The sequence below is a fragment of the Perca flavescens genome, chromosome 12, assembly GCF_004354835.1.
Source record: "Perca flavescens isolate YP-PL-M2 chromosome 12, PFLA_1.0, whole genome shotgun sequence".
Taxonomy (NCBI): domain Eukaryota; kingdom Metazoa; phylum Chordata; class Actinopteri; order Perciformes; family Percidae; genus Perca; species Perca flavescens.
In genome coordinates this window covers 11279105-11299186 of record NC_041342.1, presented here as the reverse complement: position 1 = coordinate 11299186, position 20082 = coordinate 11279105, and the positions used below count along the sequence as shown (strand labels likewise).

Genomic DNA, 20082 nt, shown 5'->3' with positions numbered 1-20082 from the left:
TACATGGTCCATTCAAATATATATGAATATTACTATACGTTATACCCAATCGTATAATCATAGACATCAGAATTGTTGTGCTAGAAATGATTTTACACCCTGCTTATCAACAAAACACTGTTATACAAACGGGAGTCTATTTCGACTAGTTTGAGCCTCATAGCTCCCCATACTCCAACGGACACGTGATCGGAAAAAGTTATAAATACAGGTGGTGCATTCAATTGTTTCTTTGACGGGCGGAGCAAAGGAATGATATGGCGTCGACAAGCCGGTGCGTAGCAACTTTAACCAAATATAGCATATCTTCCTTCTTAATGTGTGGCTCTCAAAATGTGATCTCGTACAAGTTATAGAGTTGACATGATGAGAGACGCTAGTGCTAGACCTAAAATGGTACGTCCTTGTCCGTACAGTTACCGTTAGGTGTAACGTTACGATGTATTGTGCTAACGACTACTTAGCTAGCTAGCTAACGTTAACTGGTTAACGTTAGATGGTACCAGAAGTCACTGTTATTTGTGTCGCCTTTACATTCTTCTGCGTTGTGCTGGCACTCAATAGCTTCAGTTGATTGTCACGTTAACGTTACTTCGCATCGTAGTCTTGTAGACTTTCCGCCACTTAACGTTAACGTTAAATGCTTTGTTAACAACAGCTAATGTTAACGTTAGTGTAGTTTATTGCTGAAAGTTATGCACATAATTTTACTTAGAGTCTCATGGACATCAGCGGTGTATTAGTCATTTGTAGACACATGCAAAGGTCTTTTGTGCAGCTTGTGAACATTTAGCCTTAAATAATTAGTTAGTATCTCAACATAATGAGTTGGTATATCACATTCAAGTTAGTATCTTAAAACAATGACTTAGTACATTGAGATACTATCTCTACTTTCAGCACGTTTCTCATTATTTTAAGATATTAAGTCATTGTTTACATTTTTTTTTATCATAATTACTTAAAGGATCTTTTTTATCACATTGGCGAAAATAGGCTTTCGTACACTTGTTAAAAAACACTGTCTGGGAAATGTTTGGTTTATTAGAATGTAAATGCAAAGACATGGTTTGCCACTGTTTTGGCCCCCATTAGATCATCAAGGAATCTCAAGATTATTTGGTTGTTCCCAAGAAAAATGGTCATTGACGCAAAGCCTTTATCTTCATTTCATTGTAATACAGCAGCGTTGTTATCAATAACTAACAAACCATTACACTTTTAAAAATGCTTAATATTCACGAGGGCCAACGTCAGCCAGCTCTATCCATAATGTTTCCTATTATTGTGGTGCTAATCGCCAGATTTTCTGCCTCCTATGAATCTGGACTTCTATCACTTACTGGTGCTTTGTTAGCCAATTAACTAAGTTAGCATTTGCACTTTGTTTGCATTCATTTTACGTTACAGCCTCTCTATCTTAATCATTGTCCTGATTTATGTGTCAGACTTGCCCATTTGGTCTTGTATCATGATGTAGCAGCTGCTATCTTGGACCAAACAGGGGCTTGAGTTGAGCTAGATGCAGCTGCTGGACAGAATCACGATCTGTTCGGAGACCAATAACAAGAGAAAACCAACGTGCACCATCCGTCATTAGGTGATGTAATAGGTTTCCTTTTATTTTGTGGAAGCATTTTTCACTCAAAGGTGAAACAACACAGATGTGATTAGAGCTGTAACAATTCCAAATGTTACAATTAATTTTTTCAGAAATAATTGCAATTGACAATAGAATTTTTCTCTTTCTATTTATTACTTTTCTTAAACAAATTCAAGTTTTAAATGAATTCCAGGATACATCTTTTGGTTATATATCACTCTTATGTGACCCAGATAATGTAATAACACAAGTACACAGCCTATGAAGTAAACCACGCCTCTTTATTATTATTATTATTATTATTATCATAATACTACTTTCTTACTGTATTGTATTGTACCTTGTCATTTTTGTTGCTATGAACGCGTATAGGGTCAAGTGCCAACAACTAACAATACAAATAATAAAAATATAGTCCGACCAATAATCACTTATATAATTGGAATTTGGCATATCTAAACAAAATCAACGATTACCAGCAGTCGTATGCCTTAAGACCTTAGCTAATGTTATCATTTAATTGCGGTTAAACAAAGACACCGCTTGACAGATCATTAGTCATCAACTATTTTGATAATTTGAGTTACTTTTACGTAAAAATCCCAAATGTTCTCTTAATCCAGCCTAATAAACGTGAGGATTTTGGTCTAAATAACTGTAGATTTAATATTTTGGGCTTTTTGAAGGCGTCACTTTACGCTCGTGAGAAACTGTGATAAGCATTTCTTTCACTATTTTTTGACATTTCATACACTTAACAAATAATTGAGAAAATAATTTACAACTTTATAATGAGAATAATTTGTTAGTTGCGGTCCTGATGTTTCTTAACTACCTGCTGCTGTTACGCGTTGCCTTCAGGTTTTTTGATGTTGTCCACTTGCTGTTGACAGTTTATCATGGATAAATACTACTATGACCTTTTTTTTTTTTTTTTTTTTTTTTTTAAACATATTTTTATTGCTTTTTTGTTTTAGTACATCACCATCCAACACTCACAACATCACGAACACATGGCAGAAGAGAAAACAACAATCAAAACACCAATAATACTAAAAGGACCAAAACATGTGAACAAATAAATAAAGATAGCAAAAAAAATAAATAAATAAATAAATAAATAAAAAAAAAAAATATATATATAATAATAATCATAATAATAAATTAAAATTAAAGAGAATTAAAATAAAATAAATACATCCTGATGTAGATTACAGCGCACACTCCCAAACATCACTTAGACAATTTCCATCATCTTATTCTCCCACCGCCCCCCCCACATCTCCACTCCTTAACAGATCCAGAAACATCTTCCAAATATTATAAAATTCAGAAGTCCTCCCTCTAACAATATAGGTCAATTTCTCAAGGGCCAAACTTGAGGTTAGGTTACTTAACCAGTGGTTAAAAGACGGGCACCCAACGTTCTTCCAACATAAGGCGATACAGCGTTTGGCCTGTAGTAAACAAAGGTCAACCATTTTTCTTTCCTGACATGATAAAGTACAATCGTCTGAATAAATGCCTAAAATACATAACTTGGGGCAAAAAGGTACAGGGGAAGTTGTGATCTGAGATATATATTTTAACACTGATCTCCAAAATTTTTGAATCTCATCACACATCCATAAACAGTGATATAACGTACCCTGGTGAGTATTACACTTATAACATAAATCAAGTATATTGGGATCAAATTTATTTAATTGTACAGGGGAGATGTATGTTCGCATTGTCCAATTAAATTGTATCATTCTCAATCTAGTGTTGATGGTTTGAGTTTGAGTCTTTAGACATATTTTACTCCATTCAGCAAGTGAAATATCTTCTTGTAAGTCACGTACCCACTCCTGTCTTTTACTATCAGAGTTCTCCTTATGGTTTTCAACTAACAAGTTATAAAACTGGGAGACCAGTCTCTTACCAAAACCGTTTTTTGTAACATGTGTTTCTAAGACCGAGAGTGGGGGTTGTGTCACTGAATTATTTAAGTGTGTCAGAATAAAACTTCTAAGTTGTAAATACTTAAAGAAGTGTTTCTGTGGTATATCAAATTTTACCTTTAACTCATTGAATGACATTAGAGTATAATCCTCATATACATCCTGCAATTTCACTATGCCCTTGTTCCACCATGTTTTAAAACCCATGTCGTTCCTAGCCGGGACAAAGTGTTCATTACCCCAGATTGGGGAGAAACAGGACAACCTTGGAGAGTCATCCAGCATCTTTTGTACTCCGTGCCAAACAACAATAGTGTTTTTAACAAAAGGATTAGTAGCATTTTGCTTTAATGTTTTAAAAGATGCTGAGTATAAGTACGTATCTAATGACAAACCTTTTGAGGACAGTTTTTCAATTTCTAACCACGGCAGGAAAACATCTTTCGAAAACCAAAACATTGTGGTCCTCAACTGAGCAGCCCAGTAATACCATTCTAGATTTGGCAATTGTAGCCCTCCTCTGTCATAAGGTAAATATAAGAGGGAGAGTCTGAGTCTTGGCTTCCTATTATTCCAGATGAAATTAGAAAGAAGCTTTCTGGTCCTAGGAAAAAAAGAAGGCGGAGGGGCCAGCGGAATCGACTGAAAAAAATATAAAAATTTAGGTAATATAGTCATCTTTATTATGTTTATTCTGCCCATTAAAGAGAGCGGCAGTGTTGTCCACCTAGTGATCTCTTCCAACACCTCTACTACCATGGGCTCATAATTGGCTGCGCTAAGCATACTAATTTTGGAGTTATTCTGATGCCCAAGTATTTAAATTCCTCCGTGGCATTCTTAAATGGGTGGGATACTACTGGTTTCTTCCTCTCGTTTATATTTAAGAACATAATAGACGACTTTTCTTTGTTCACTTTGAACCCAGAGATACTACCAAATTGATTGAACAACTCCAAGAGAGATGGTATTGATTCAGCAAGACGCGATAAAAACACAATAGTATCATCAGCGTACATTGCTGTGTTGTGTACAATATCACCGGTCCTAATACCATGGATTGAGGGTTGTGATCTAATCGCTATTGCTAAGGGTTCCATGGCTATTACAAATAGTAGAGGAGAAATTGGAGACCCTTGCCTTGTGCCTCGAAATAACTTAAAAGGCTGTGAGATGAGGTTATTAGTAGACACCATTGCAGAAGAATCAACCAGTAAAATTTCGACCCATCTACGAAAGTACTCCCCAAATCCAAAGCGCTTAAGCACCTCGAGCAGATAGGGCCATTCAACTCGGTCGAATGCCTTCTCCGTCGAAAGTGATAATATTGCAGTATCAGGGGACTCCTCACATTCATGGATTATATTAAGAACTCTCCTCACATTGTGGAATCCCTGACGATTTTGGACAAAACCATTCTGGTCTCCATGTATCATGGCTGGTAGAACACTCTCCAGTCTCATAGCTAGAACCTTAGCTATAATTTTCGAATCAGAGTTTAATAGTGATATGGGTCTGTAAGAACTGCTGTCGGTAGACTCTCTGCCTGGTTTTAGAATAAGAGTGATCAGAGCACTACGTAATGAAGCCGGGAGGCAACCTGATTTAAAGGATTCCACATAAACATCCAATAACGGGGCTATTAATTTTGCTTTAAATAGTTTGTAAATATCTATCGGAAGCCCATCTGGACCTGAAGCTTTACCTCCTCTCATGTTTGCAATGGCGTTAGAGATGTCATTCAAATTTAATTCCCTATCCAAATCAGATTTTGTACCCTCAGAAATACAGGGAAAGACCAATCCCTCCAGGAAGCTGTTTTGGTTTACCAGGTCTAGTGGGCTGTCAGATTTGTAAAGAGTTTTATAATATGAGACAAAGGTGCTATTAATTTCTGTGGGATCTGTAGATAATTCTCCTTGTTCGTTCCTAATCGCATTAATGGCTCTGTCGGATTCAAGTTTCTTTATCTGCCAAGCTAGCAGTTTACCCGGCTTTTCCCCCTGATCATAAAAAGTTTGTTTCAATCTTATTAGACCATCTTCAGCCTTAAGCACAGAAAGCTCCTCGTATTTTTAGCCTTAAGGGTCAATAATTCCTGTTTTTTTTTGTGTTGAATCATCCATGATAACTTCTCTCTCTACTTCTCTAATTTTAGTGTCTAATTCGTTCATAGTCTGTTTGAATTTGTTAAATTTAGAGCTGGTGAAGCTTATCATTTGTCCTCTAATATATACTTTGAAAGCTTCCCACCTAATGGTTGCCGTTGTTTGATTCGTATTTATTGAGAAGTAGAGATCAATGTGTTCACCTACAAATTTTATAAAGTCAGAGTCTTGTATCCATTTAGGGTGCAAGCGCCAATTAGCAGAGCGTCTATTTAATTGTTCCACGTTGTAAAATAGTGAGGCTGGGGCATGATCTGACAAAACAATACTATCATATATACAATTAGTTATACTGGGTAGCAGAGATGAGGAAATAAAAAATAATCTATTCGGGAGTGGGTCTTAAACACTGCTGAGTAGCATGAGAATTCCTTTTTGTTAGGGTTTAGAGTCCTCCACGGATCACAGAGGTTCAGGTCTTTCATATATTGTTGTATTTTCTTTCTTGTTTGAGAATGGGTTGTGTCCACCCCTGATGAGCGATCAAGCTTCGGGTCTAAAGCACAATTTAAGTCCCCTGCCAATATTATCTTACCAGGAAGGGTGGCCATCAACAAGAATAAATTCTGAAAAAATGATGGGTTATCATCATTTGGGCCATATACATTAACCAAGTTGATATTTTCTTTCAAGAGAGTTCCTTGAACCACAAAAAATCTACCAGCTTTATCATAAATCGTGTTGTTTACTTGGAAAGGTACTGAATTATGAATTAACGTCATAACTCCTCTAGAATGAGAAGGAAAACAGGATGCTAGCACTTTGCCTGGCCATCTTCTACATACTTTCACCAGGTCCTCTCTAAGTAAATGAGTCTCTTGGATAAACACTATTGATGACTTAAGTTGTTTAAGCCTGGTAAGAACCTGTTTTAGTTTAGCCAATTTAACCATTCCTCTCACATTCCAAGAAGTAAGTTTAAGATTCTTATTCAAAGTCATTTAAACCAATACTCCACCAGATTGAGCAGCATCCTGTAGTTGTTGGGAAACCTTTTGAGCATCTCTGTGTTGTATCGGGAGCGCACCAGCAAAATGCAACATGAAAAAAAAAAAAAAAGAAAAGATAAAATCTGCCATAAACGAAACCCCTTAACTGTCAACCTGAACAGGACAGCCCCTCGTCTTACACCACCCTCCCCCTGATATTGGGGTGCAGCTAAGTGCACAAACTGATCCAATGTAAACAAGGGAGCAGCTAGACCAAACCGAGCGGTCATTATAACAAACCACTACAAAACTAACAGGACGATTGTGTCCCCTGGCAAAAGTATACAATCTACACAAACAAGTATGCAATGTTCCTCATAAACGGTCTTGTAGCTTAACTCTCATCTAGGAAATCCAGCACTATGGTGAATAACCTCTTCTCCGATAAACAAATTCAACCCACTTAAAAAGGGCGCGTGGCAGTTTCTCTGTTACCCTGTGAGTCCTCTGTGATCTGTAAACCTTGGATGAATTTTTCAGCATCTGCTGGGGTTTCAAACTCCCGTGTTTGTCCATCGGACGACACTCGTAGTTTGGCTGGGTAAATTAATCCGTAACGTATGTTCATCGACCTCAGCTGTTGTTTTACCCGGTCAAAACCCCTCCTTCTACGGTGGAGATCCGTCGAAAGATCCGGGAAAAACATGATCTCTTGACCACCGCAGATAACTTTATCTTTGGCCCTGGCTGCTCGCATCACACGGACTTTATCCTGGAAGTTTAAAAACTTCACTATGAGGACTCTCGGTGTAGGTCTAGTTGATAGATTAGGATGTGTCCGACCGGGCAACCTGTGCGCTCTTTCGATGAGGGGTTGTCTCGGGAATGTTGCTAGTCCCAGCGCTTCGGGAAGCCACTTCTCCAGGAAAGCCACCGCATCATTTCCTTCCATCTTCTCCGGCACATTAATTAGTCGCAGGTTGGATCGACGGGAACGGTTTTCGAGCTCGTCTAGTTTGGACGTGAGGAGAGTCACTTGTTTAACTAGTTCCTCAGACTTGCCTTTCTCAGAGTTAACGGTGTCTTCTACACTGCTAATGCGCCCTTCTGCTTCATCCATGCGTGTCGAGAAGTCCCGCACGTCCCTTTTAACGTCCTGAATCGCTTTCAAAACCACATCAATCTTTGTGGAAAAGTCATTCCTGATCCCGTCGAGTATCTGAATAACATCCATGTTGTGGGCCGTTCCAGTATCTACGTCCACGTGCAGCACAGGGCTAGCATCACCTGTCGAGTTAGCTAGGCTGTTAGCATCGGAGCTCTCGTCTTCCCCACTCGGAGAAGAGTTAGCTTTAGGTCTGTTTTGTGCTTTCTTCGCCGGCATATTGTCACGGGTATACAGTAATAAGTCGCCACAAGCAATATTTACCACTGTTCATGCCGTTAAAGGAAAGTTTACAGGATTTTACTAAAATATCGCCAGGAGCTCACAAAAATGCGTCTGCTTAGTTCAGCGCCATAACCACGCCCCCCCTACTATGACCTTTTTATTTATCTTTGATAATGTTTTGTTCTGGATTCACCAGCCAGCTTTAGTCAGTTTTGGGCTTCAGCCTGCTCGGCCTGGGTATTTCTTCTCGGCAAGAAGTTTAAAAATGGCAATTAGCTTAGCTTTTATTTTCATTTTGTATTCATTTGAAATTTCCTCTTATGAGGGATCTTTTTACAAGTCACCCTCTGCTAGCAGTTTGAATGCAGCTCTTGTAGACTAGTCTTTGTAGCTGTAAAGTGCGTTTTGTGTCTGAACCTTTCTACCCCACCCCATGTTGACCGGTCTTCATTTCTCCCTTTCCCATCTCTTTCTGGCCTTTTGAGCTGTTTGATCACTTAACTGTTGTTTTGCTTTTGTAGCGGAGATGCCCTGGCCCTTCCTAGAGTTCAGTGTCCCAACCACCCTGAGGCCATACTGGTGGAGGACTACAGAGCAGGGGACATGATTTGTCCTGAATGTGGACTTGTAGTAGGTCAGTATATACACACACAGACCATGTGCACTTTTGCTTTTGAATCCTAGGGATTTCCGTGTTAGAACACACGCTTCCTTTCCATTTGGTTTCAGTTTTTTTTTTTTTTTTTTTTTTTTTAAGATTATTTTTGGAGCATTTTTGCCTTTTTTAATTGATAGGACAGTTCAGAATCAGTTTTATTGGCCAGGTTTGCGCAAACAAACAAGGAATTTGACTCTGGTTAATCTTTGCCCTCAAAGTACAACACTCACTTAACATAAGAATAAAAACCAAAAAGACAGTAAGAAATATATATAAAAAAAATACTGTTAAGTATGCAGTATAACAATACAATAGAATTTAGAAATTTACAAAAATATACAATAACTGAAGAGAGGGAACAGAAATAGTGCAATATCAGTATAGTCTGAGATTTAAGATTTAGACAGTAGAGGGGGGCGAAGACATGTAGCAAAGGGCCGTAGGGCGGAATTCGAACCCCCAGCCGCTGCAGTAAGGACTGAGCTTTGGTCCGCTTTACCGGGGCGCCCCCGTTTGTTTCTTTTCATTTACTTTACTCAGTTGAGCTCTTATCATGGTCCAATAATCAAAGTCGTCAGCACGCACAAAGGTTTCTCATCGCACGTCTTCCTGAACCCGCTTGTTTGGTTTTTAGGGCACCGTATTTAAAATAATTCTGCGTGTCAACATCGGCTGAGTTGACCGGCTACACAAGGACACGGTTTCCAAAGCGTGAAGACGGTAAGACAAAGCTGTAGGGAACTTTATGGCTCTCCTCTAACGAGCCCCCTGAGCAAAGAGCAGGTCAGGTGGGAGATGAGAGACGCCAGCTGCTCTCTAATGCAAGCCAAAGGGCCCCTGTGTGCCTGCTCCCTCAGTGTTGGCTGTTTAAGACGATGAATGTCAATTTACCTCGAGATGTTAGAAAGACTTATATATGGTTAAAAAAAAAAAACGTAATAGGATTAAAATATCAGAAAGCGCATCCTCGACCCTACTACACAGTTCCAAGAACAGACAGTCATGATAATAAGCAATATGCCGTGCCTTTCTCACACCTTTTATCCTTTGTACGTCTCCAATTTAATGCAATTGAATGGCTGAACATTTTGTTATGTATTTCTCCCTCCCAACACACAGTGATAAGAAAACGAGTACAGAGACGGAAGGGATTATGTGTAAACTGTTTGAACTAGATTCAGAGTTCAGTACAGTAGTAGAACTTCAAAAGGGCTGTTGACGAGATGGACGGTATAGAAACATTTAAGATATCATTCACAGTATCTGAGTCTCGGAAGACCCGTTTGCATGAGGGAATCATTCTGAATATGGCACCATCTTCTAATGAATTATTCCAGAGGGGGATGTTGTACAGCCAGACAGAAGAACACAGTCAATGCATTTGATTTGTGTTCACTCACTGTTTTTGTCCGTGCAGGTGATTCACAGAACATTTACCAAAAACCTGTCACTGCCATGTCCCATTTCTAAAATTGACTCTTCTGTGTTTCTTGTAAAATGTCATGTCCGTGTTTCTTTCAGCGAAGAAAGAAAAGGAAACCTGTTTTAGAGCAACAGGTGTAGCCATCAATTCACAAGATTGAAAAGCTGACATCCAAAAAAAGAAATGGGAATCACTCCATCAGAAACATTTTATTAACTCTACATTGAAACAAGCTGAAATGTAGGGCTGGGTACCGAAACTAGGGATGGGCATTCGATTAAATTTTCTTCGTCGATCGTCGGGAGAATTAACGATCGACTATCGATTAATCATTAATATTTTTTATGTTAAAATTCATTATTTATTTAACTTTTTATAAAAATGCAACAAAAATACAGCTCGTTTTTCCTCAATGAGATCTTAATTACAAGAAGAACAACTTGTGGCAGTTAAACTGGAGGATATAGATAAAGATATAGATTATAGATATATGCGCTGCGGTGCTCTGAAGCAGCAGAACCTGCAGATGCGAGCCAACGTTCTTAAACAGAGACCCTCATTTGTTCCAAAACAATAAATAAAAAGAATTATGTTAAATAATAACTTAACCAAAAACATAATACTTAGATCTGACAGGTTTTGTCAAAATGTGACTCAAAACTATCCAAGGCACGGACAAAGCCTAATAAAAAATAACCAGTAGGCTAACTCAGATACAACTTCTGCACCAGTCTACTGATTTTTGTTGAGAAAGATAAGCATGTTGACATGATCCGGGGTCAGACACCACCGCTACCTGGTGACCTTCAGTCCAGCTGCCGAAAACACCCGCGTAGCCGGGATGCACAGGTCGCCTACCTCCGCGCTAACTGGGCCAGCCCGGGGAACCTTATTCCATTCTTCGTAGTGAGTTTCTACCAGTCTGGTGATGGTACGTTGTGATGAAATGTGATATGCTGGTTCCAATATCCATCTCAATGAACTTGCAGGTCCCTTGGGTAATTTTCTCTGCTCGTTGTGCATTGCAGCTCCTCCGTGCTAACGCCGAGTTTATGCTAGGTTGAGACTGAAAGCAGGATGTACCGACATTAACCAGGGTCGGGTGCACTTTGTTTAGTGCACTCATTTGCAGTGAACTAAGTAGTTTTTTTTTCCCAATCAAAATGGTCCCACGCCACACTTCGCCGTATCCTCTTCATGATTACTTTTGAAATCAAAACGGAAACTCGCCGCCAGGTAACTGAGTATGGAGTCAAATATTGCCCCCGAGTGGTAAAATGTTTAATTGCTGCCACACTGTGAAATTCATTTAATTGTTTCAAGACTCCCACTACACAACGCAACCAGCATTAGTTTAATCGATAACTAATTAACGTGAGCGACAAAATTCTTAATAATTATCGATTGTTGAGTAATCATGCCCATCCCTAACCGAAACGGGGTGCCAACAGGGCACCGGTGCCGACATAAACGGTAGTAACGAGACTGAATAAGAACGAAAACTTCGGTGCCTGACTGATATCAGGTAACGTTAGCCTACCTTTAGCTAGCAACTGGATACGGTTAAAATGCTGACCGCTAACGTTAAACAGTGTAAAGTGTGACTGTATTTCACTGTAGAGGATTCCAACAGCGGGACGTAATCGTCTGCTCTGCAGCTGCCATTGTCGGAATTAAACTACAGAAACGGTACGTTCACTTTAAACAGGTAGCCTTGTGGTGCATTCAAAGTTATTGTAAAATACCATTTTCCCATCTGGTGTTTTTTTTCTTTTTTGTCGTTTACCAGCAATTTACTAATGAAATAAGTTATTGTTATAAGTTATAGTTATTACATTATTATTAAATCATTTCATTTTGACCATATGGCCTTGGCAATAAACAAGCTGTTCTTTAATGTCGCCGACTGTTTAGTACCTTTCTTTTTTTTCTTCTTCTTTTTTTAACTTTCTTAAAAAGTACCAGCTCAGGCACCGTTTAGTACCGGCACCATTTTTAAAAGTATCACTTTAGCACCGGTATCAGAAAAAAACCCAAAGGATACCCAACCCTACTGAAATGTTAGTCGTGATGCAAATACACCAATTTAAGCTAGTTACAATGAACGTCTAGGAACAAGTTGTTGTTCTTGTACAATTTTTTTGTTTTTATAAATATGTATACATTTAATTTGAAAATGTCCTCAGGTGACCGTGTAATCGACGTAGGCTCAGAGTGGAGGACGTTCTCCAATGAGAAAGCCCTCAAAGACCCATCCCGAGTGGGAGACGCCCAGAACCCGCTGCTCAACGGGGGCGACCTAACCACCATGATCAGCAAGGTGAGTTTGGGTCAAACGATGATCCGGAAACGTCCGTGTCAGCGTCTGCTGTCCCACAGAATACCTGCAACCACAGGAAAACACATCCTCAAATGTATCTTGAAATACAACTTTCGGTGAGTTTTCCTGCTAAACGTCCACCGTTTCCACCCCAGGGAACTGGTGCCGCTAGCTTTGACGAATTCGGTAACTCCAAGTACCAGAACCGGAGGACCATGAGCAGTTCTGACCGGGCCATGCTCAACGCCTTTAAAGAAATCAGCACCATGGCAGATCGCATCAACCTGCCAAGGAACATCATAGTAAGTAAAAATTCTCTCTCTCTCTCTCTCTCTCTCTCTCTCTCTCTCTCTCTCTCTCTCTCTCTGTGTGTGTGTAATGTGCTTTTGGAAAGATTATCCCAAACTAGGTGTAGCTAAGCAGTCAAATACAGAGAGGCAAAAAAAAAGCTGTACCACTGTCACATTCCTTTAAGCTCGAGACATTGCCTCAATAGTGTACACGTGGATGGAAATTACATTTCATTTTCAGCTAAACAACATTGGTTGTTTGACTAAAAGTCCAGCACTATTTTGCATTGATTGATTGATTGATTGATTGATTGATTGTTTTTGCTCTGCAGGACAGAACAAACAACTTATTCAAGCAGGTGTATGAACAGAAGAGCCTGAAGGGGCGAGCCAATGATGCCATCGCTTCGGCCTGTCTCTACATCGCCTGCAGACAAGAAGGTGTCCCAAGAACATTTAAAGGTCCCAACCCTTTTCTTCTCTTGATTGAAGATTTTGAGCTGCCTGCCCCTATATTATTTAACTCGAGGAATGATTAATGGCCCCCAAATCAAAACAAGTTGTTACTTTTTAATATGTGCTAACAAGTCCTTTGCTGACCAAAAAAAAACAACCTTTAAGAGACAAACCCTTCTTTCCGATAGCCGCTCCTAAATTTCAGAATTGTCTCTCTGAAATTGGCTGAAACAGTCTTGATTTTATTTTTTTGTTTCTCATGTTACATAGGATAAGAAATTGTTTGCTTAATTATGGTAAAAAAAAAAAAAAAACTGATAAAAACATACAGTGGGGGAAATAAGTATTTGACCCCTTGCTGATTTTGCAGGTTTGCCCACTTACAAAGAATGCAAAAATCTACAATTGTAATCATATGTACATTCTAACAGTGAAAGACAGAATCCCAAAGAAAATTCCAGAAAATCACATCATATGAATTTATTAAAATTGATAACCATCTGATGAGGAAAAACAAGTTGGCCAGCACAGATGTCAAACGGTTTTTATAGTTTGTGACAAGGTTTGTGCACATTTCGGCAGGGATGTTGGCCCACTCCTCCCTGCAGACAGCCTCCAAATCATTCAGGTTCCGAGGTTGTCGCCTGGCAACTCGAATTTTAAGCTCCCTCCAAAGATTTTCAATCAGATTCAGGTCTGGAGACTGGCTAGGCCACTCCAGAACCTTGATGTGCTTCTTCTTCAGCCACTCTTTTGTTGCTTTGGCGGTGTGCTTAGGATCGTTGTCGTGCTGAAACACCCATCCTCGACCCATCTTCAGCTCACTCACTGAGGGAAGGAGATGTCGGTCCAGAATTCCACGATACATGGCCCCGTCCATCCTCCCCTCAATACGATGGAGTTGTCCCGTCCCCTTGGCTGAAAAGCACCCCCAAAGCATGAGGTTGCCACCACCATGCTTGACGGTGGGGATGGTGTTCTTTGGGTTGTACTCGGTGTTCTTTGCCCTCCAAACACGACGAGTTGAGTTGAGGCCAAAAAGTTCTATTTTGGTCTCATCTGACCACATCACCTTCTTCCAGGCCTCTTCTGAGTCGTCCAGGTGGTGAATGGCGAACTTCATGCGGGCCTGTACATGTTTCTTCTTGAGCAGGGGGACCTTGCGTGCGCTGCAGGATTTCAATCCATGACGGCGTAGTGTGTTACCAACCGTTTCTTTTGTAACTGTGGTCCCAGCTGCCTTCAGTTGATTCATCAGTTCCCCCTTGTGGTTTTGGGATGATTCCTCACCGTTCGCATGATCAGGGACACCCCACGAGGCAAGATCTTGTGTGGAGGCCCAGACCGAGGGAGGTTGGCGGTGGTGTGGTGCTTCTTCCATTTCCTGATAACTGCACCGACAGTTGATCTTTTCTCTCAAGTTGCTTTCCGATTCTCTTGTAGCCCATCCCAGCCTTGTGCAGATCAGCAATCTTGTCCCTGATGTCCGTGAGAAAGCTCTTTGGTCTTGCCCATCGTGGTGATGTTGGATGCTGGTTGTTTGGGTGTTGACAGGTGTCTTTTATACAGGTAACGAGGTGAGGCAGGTGTATTTGATGTAGATAATTGGTTCGGATTGGGGCTGTGTCTTAAAGAAAGACTAACTGGCTTGTAGGAGCCAAAATACTTGCTGTTTGTCCAGGGGGTCAAATACTTGTTTTTCCTCATCAGATGGTTATCAATTTTAATAAATTCATATGATGTGATTTTCTGGAATTTTCTTTGGGATTCTGTCTTTCACTGTTAGAATGTACATATGATTAAAATTGTAGATTTTTGCATTCTTTGTAAGTGGGCAAACCTGCAAAATCAGCAAGGGGTCAAATACTTATTTCCCCCACTGTATGGATGGTTGTACTAATATATATTAACATATATTCTTTGAAATTTGCTCTCACCTTTTCCTGCAAAAGTGAAACCCACACCAAAGTGTTTCTCAATGGGATTTAATCTGCCAATGACTGAAGCCCATTTGACTCGGGTTACTATGATCTCAAAGAAGGAAACGTCCTATTATTATAGACTTAAAAGATTACACGATTTGTGAACTTTCTCTTCTCTAATTTACTGTGAAGGTCACAGTAGAGATTCAGCAGAGAAACGAAAGCTGGCTGAAAAGGGAAACCTTTCGGTTACACTGTACTTGAATGTATCGACATGATGCTGTCGTGAACGTGTCATAAACGTTATAAACAGCTCATAAACGTTTAAGACATAACGCTTCTGCCATTAAGTGTCATTGAATTTTTGTCATGACAAGTTATGGTGAGGGTTAGGGTTCATGTGTTCACGACCGTGTCATGTCACTCTTACGTAGATACCTTCAAGTAAAGGGTTAACAAGACATTTCTTTGACGTCACTGCGTCTCTACCTCCACAGAGATCTGCGCCGTCTCCCGGATCTCCAAGAAGGAAATCGGCCGGTGCTTCAAGCTGATCCTGAAGGCGCTGGAGACCAGCGTGGACCTCATCACCACCGGAGACTTCATGTCCCGCTTCTGCTCCAACCTGGGCTTGCCCAAACAGGTGCAGATGGCGGCCACCTTCATCGCCCGGAAGGCCGTGGAGCTGGACCTGGTGCCCGGCCGGAGCCCCATCTCAGTGGCTGCAGCAGCCATCTACATGGCCTCCCAGGCCTCTGCAGAGAAGAAGACCCAGAAGGGTGAGTGGTAATACTGTTGAGACCAGATGTGGAAGATGTACGTTTTTCAATTATATTTTTTTTGGCCATATAAATGACCGTTATATTTACATATACTGTTAGTAGAGGTCCTCCGTAGGCCAAGATTTCTGACCTGCAAAAAAACTTACCTAAACCTGGCGTGAATAGGCAATTTTTCTTTTTTTTTGGGTCAAGTGACAGGTCAGACTTCTTCAGAACGCTCAAATCTTGCCCAGATCAGATTTTTTTCCCATCAGATTTAGACCACTTCCATATGTGGTCCAGAATCAGACCCAGGTCTGATTTATAATTTTTTTTTTCTCAATGCGGCCGCAGTGTGAACAACCAAGGCGGATTTGATGCGACTTTTACGTCACTCTACATCGACATTTGTCCCAATTATGCGCCGGCGGGAGTTAGCCCTGGGCACAGACAGTAAAATTAAAAACTTGACTAGGCCTACAACATTGAGAGCAGTGATGGAGCAAGTCAATGGAGGGAGAGTGAGCTGTTAGACCTAATCAGTGTATGGGGGAGATACTTCCATTCAATCAAAACTAGAAGGATCATACCGTAACCGCTCCGTTTATAAAAAATAAAAAAAATAAATAAAAAAAAAGTCAAAGGCTGCCATTACACAAACATTTAGAAATAAAAGCCAAAATGCTGACTTCCTCCATAACCTCCCTAAGGCCGCTTACACACTGCGCGCGGCTTGAGCCGCGCCAGAGACACCTATTTTTCACGTGAAACGCGAGCGTGTTGGAAGTGTTTCCAGGCAAAATAGAATAGGAAAATATGTTTATATGTCATTTAGACAGAAATGCATATTAATAAATGACATTTTGATGTTTGAAAGTCTAGGTTTTGACATAAATGTAGATATAAATGTAAAATATTTTCAAATGTTGCACTGGTCATACAGAACAAAATATTCTGTAACATTTTGCAGTCAATACTGCCGATGTTGTCTTGCTTTAATCAAATCAGTAGGCTATAGGCTATATAAAGGGTAGTAGGATAGGCTACGATAACAACGTGAGTGACGGTCCAACATCAGATGTATAGGCTCTTTACAGCTACACAGACAGCCCACTTAGCCATTTTTCAGAGTTTGAATCTGTCGGCACTATGTCCCGAGATCAGCCCTCCCTGTATCTAGCAGCAGGAGCAGCGCCGCGTCAGACACGCTTCTGGCGTGTAGGACAATCAACGCAGCTGAGACGCAACCGAAACGCCACACTGGCAAGACGGGTGCAGTGTGTAACCGGCCTAACTTTAGTGCAACAGCTCGCTGAGGTCATTGTTAATGGTCTTTTGCGCATGCGGGTCAGTTCGAAACTGCCAACAGTTCACACTGGAATCTTAAAAAGGCCACATTTTTAAAGTTCATGTGAACAGCCAAACAAAAAAATTGGATCTGAGCAAATAAATCCGAATAAAGCATTAAGACTTGCGGTGTGAACGTAGCCAGACCCAGCCTCCAAAGCGGTCCGTGAACGTTCAAACTTAACTGAACCAACAGCAGCGCATGTATACAGACCGTAAAATCCCTGTCCAATAATCCAAGCTTTAATCAGTCCCTCCAGAAAAACACCATTATGCGATCGCATAATTCAATGCATAATCAGCCAAAGTCCGCATATTTATGCGGGGGCCGCATTTTTTCAAATACGCCGCACTTTCGCCGCATAAATTGCCGATTTCCGTGCAAAATATGCGGGGCTTGCATGATTTCATAATCCCCACGTTTTAGTTGCAAAAAAAGTCACATATATCTTAGCAGAAAGTTGAAAAATGTTGCGTTTACTTCACACAAGAGCGGCCATTTTCCCCTGTTGCCATGGGAACGTTAGGAAGTGACTTAATTACGTGACGTGAACATCATCAAAAAACAGGGTGTTGGGGGAATCGCTTTTTTTTCTCTTTTTCATCAAACCGCAGTTTTTGAAAGTTCATTCTATTTTCATCGCATAAAATTGCATAAATATCCCGCATATTTCATCGCATTTTTTAAGAAATCGTGCTGCATAATCAAGGAGTTTTGACCGCAACGATCACAAAAAACTGCCATAAACCACTGCTCGTGTAACACATTATATTTTGTGAGATTGTGGTATGTGCTGTATGCATTATCTTCATTAGTAATATTAAAGCCATTAGATAAATGTAGTGGGGTACATAGTTAAGAACATAGCACTTACAGTTGGCCATTGGTAATGAGTGAAAAGTGGAAGTGTACTTCACTCAAGTTAAAGTTGTTCTTCTACACCAGCCTAATGAAAGGGAAATGGATAAAGCTGAGAAGGTCAGCATCACGTCTTAATGGTCTGATAAAAAGGTCTCTAGTCAGTCATTATCCCTGTTGAAGTGTCCTTTAAGCAGAACAGTGGTGTCCCTCTAGCTCCGCATGTGATGTGTTTTAAGTTTTCCAGTCATTTTATGTCCACTTGTTTTGCATTTTTAGAGCTACAGAAAAATGGAGCAGGTTTCAGATTCTAAAAGGTTTAAAGGTCCCATGGCATGAAAATTTCACTTTGAGGTTTTTTAACATTAATATGCGTTCCCCCAGCCTGCCTATGGTCCCCCAGTGGCTAGAAATGGTGATAGGTGTAAACCGAGACCTGGGTATCCTGCTCGGTCTTGAAATGAAAGCTCAGATGGGCCGATCTGGAATCTTCTCCTTATGAGGTCATAAGGAGCAAGGTTACCTCCCCTTTCTCCCCCACCCACATGCTTATATAAAAGAGACTTCAGATACAGTATTAGGGGACCACTAAGGCCTATTTAAAGAGACTTCAGATACAGTATTAGGGGACCACTAAGGTCTATATAAAAGAGACTTCAGATACAGTTTTAAGGGACCACTAAGGTCTATATAAAAGCATCCACAGAGCACCACGTCATGGGACCTTTAAGAGTTTTAACGTCGTCTCTGCTGCTCCCACAGAAATTGGGGATATTGCCGGCGTTGCTGACGTTACGATCAGACAGTCCTACCGCCTTATCTACCCGCGCGCTGCAGAACTCTTCCCTCCAGACTTCAAATTCGACACACCCGTCGACAAGCTGCCCCAACTGTGAAGACGACGCTCCCTAAACAGTGACGATATTATTTCTGCTGTACTTTACAGGATTGTATACTTTCTTTGAAATCATATTTGTGTTGATTTGGAAGATTTCTCTTGTCCCGCCTAAGACTTGTAGCCTTTTTGTCAAGGCGCCCTCACAGGAATAAAACGGACACATTCCAGTGCTTAAACAAACTGCTTGCAGACTGTACTTACAGTATTTTATTTGAGTGTGTGTGTGTGTATATATATATATATATATATATATATATATATATATATATATATATATATATATATATATATATATATATATACTGTATCATGTATGTATGTCAAAGTGGGAAAATGTAATTAATGCTTGCAATTTTAGGCTGGTTTCATACTGTATACATAAACCTTGTTTTTGTAGTAAAATGACCTGGTTCTATTTTGTTAGTTTAAACTGTAAGATGTAATTTAAAAAAAAAAGTCATTAAAGCATGGTAATCAGCTCATGGTTTGAATAACATTAAACATCTGTTTTCATAAAAACCTATTTTCTACTGCGGATATCTATCTATATCTATCTATACCATTCTCCTCTGACCTCTGGCATCAACAAGGCATTTTTGCCAGCATACTGGATGTTTTTCCTTTTTCAGACCATTCTTTGTAAACTCTAGAAATGGTTGTGAGTGATAATCCCAGCAATTGAGCAGATTGTGAAATACTCAAACCAACCCATCTGGCACCAACAACCAGGCCACGCTCAAAGTTGCTTAGATCACCTCTTTCCCATTCTGACATTCAGTTTGGAGTTCAGGAGATTGTCTAGACCTGGACCACACCCCTACATGCATTGACGCAGCTGCCATGTGATTGGTTGATTAGATAATTTCATTAACGTGAAATTGACCAGGTGTTCCTAATAATCCTTTAGGTGAGCGTATCCATCTATCTGATCGATCTATCTGATCGATCGATCGATCGATATACACTGGTCAAAAGTTTTAGAACACCCAAATTTTTCTATTGAAATTTTAGCAGTTCAAGTCCAATGAATAGCTTGAAATGGTACAAAGGTAAATGGTGAACTGCCTGAGGTAAAAAAAAATAAAAAAATAAAAAAGTGAGGTTACCCAAAACTG

The 20082-nt window shown here is 40.1% G+C and overlaps 1 protein-coding gene across 2 annotated transcripts; it reads left to right on the top strand.

The window, feature by feature from the left end:
• Positions 1-185: 185 nt before the first annotated feature.
• On the top strand, positions 186-19147 carry gtf2b (general transcription factor IIB). 2 transcript variants are annotated; one of them, XM_028593225.1, is made up of 7 exons: positions 186-274; positions 8555-8667; positions 12301-12434; positions 12590-12736; positions 13057-13186; positions 15600-15881; positions 18832-19147. In XM_028593225.1, the coding sequence occupies exons 1-7, from the start codon at positions 258-260 to the stop codon at positions 18963-18965; spliced, it is 957 nt and encodes a 318-aa protein (XP_028449026.1). In that variant the 5' UTR covers positions 186-257; the 3' UTR covers positions 18966-19147. The 2 variants fall into 2 exon arrangements, with proteins under 2 accessions (XP_028449026.1, XP_028449027.1); XM_028593226.1 differs by lacking the exon at positions 186-274 and adding an exon at positions 302-396.
• The last annotated feature ends 935 nt before the right edge of the window (positions 19148-20082 follow it).

What these genes read in the sequence shown, in the direction of transcription:
- gtf2b (XM_028593225.1), top strand. An exon ending in TGTCCCAAGAACATTTAAAG is followed by an intron (nt 13,187 to 15,599) that starts GTCCCAACCCTT and finishes CTACCTCCACAG; the next exon opens with AGATCTGCGCCGTCTCCCGG. An exon ending in AGAGAAGAAGACCCAGAAGG is followed by an intron (nt 15,882 to 18,831) that starts GTGAGTGGTAAT and finishes CTGCTCCCACAG; the next exon opens with AAATTGGGGATATTGCCGGC.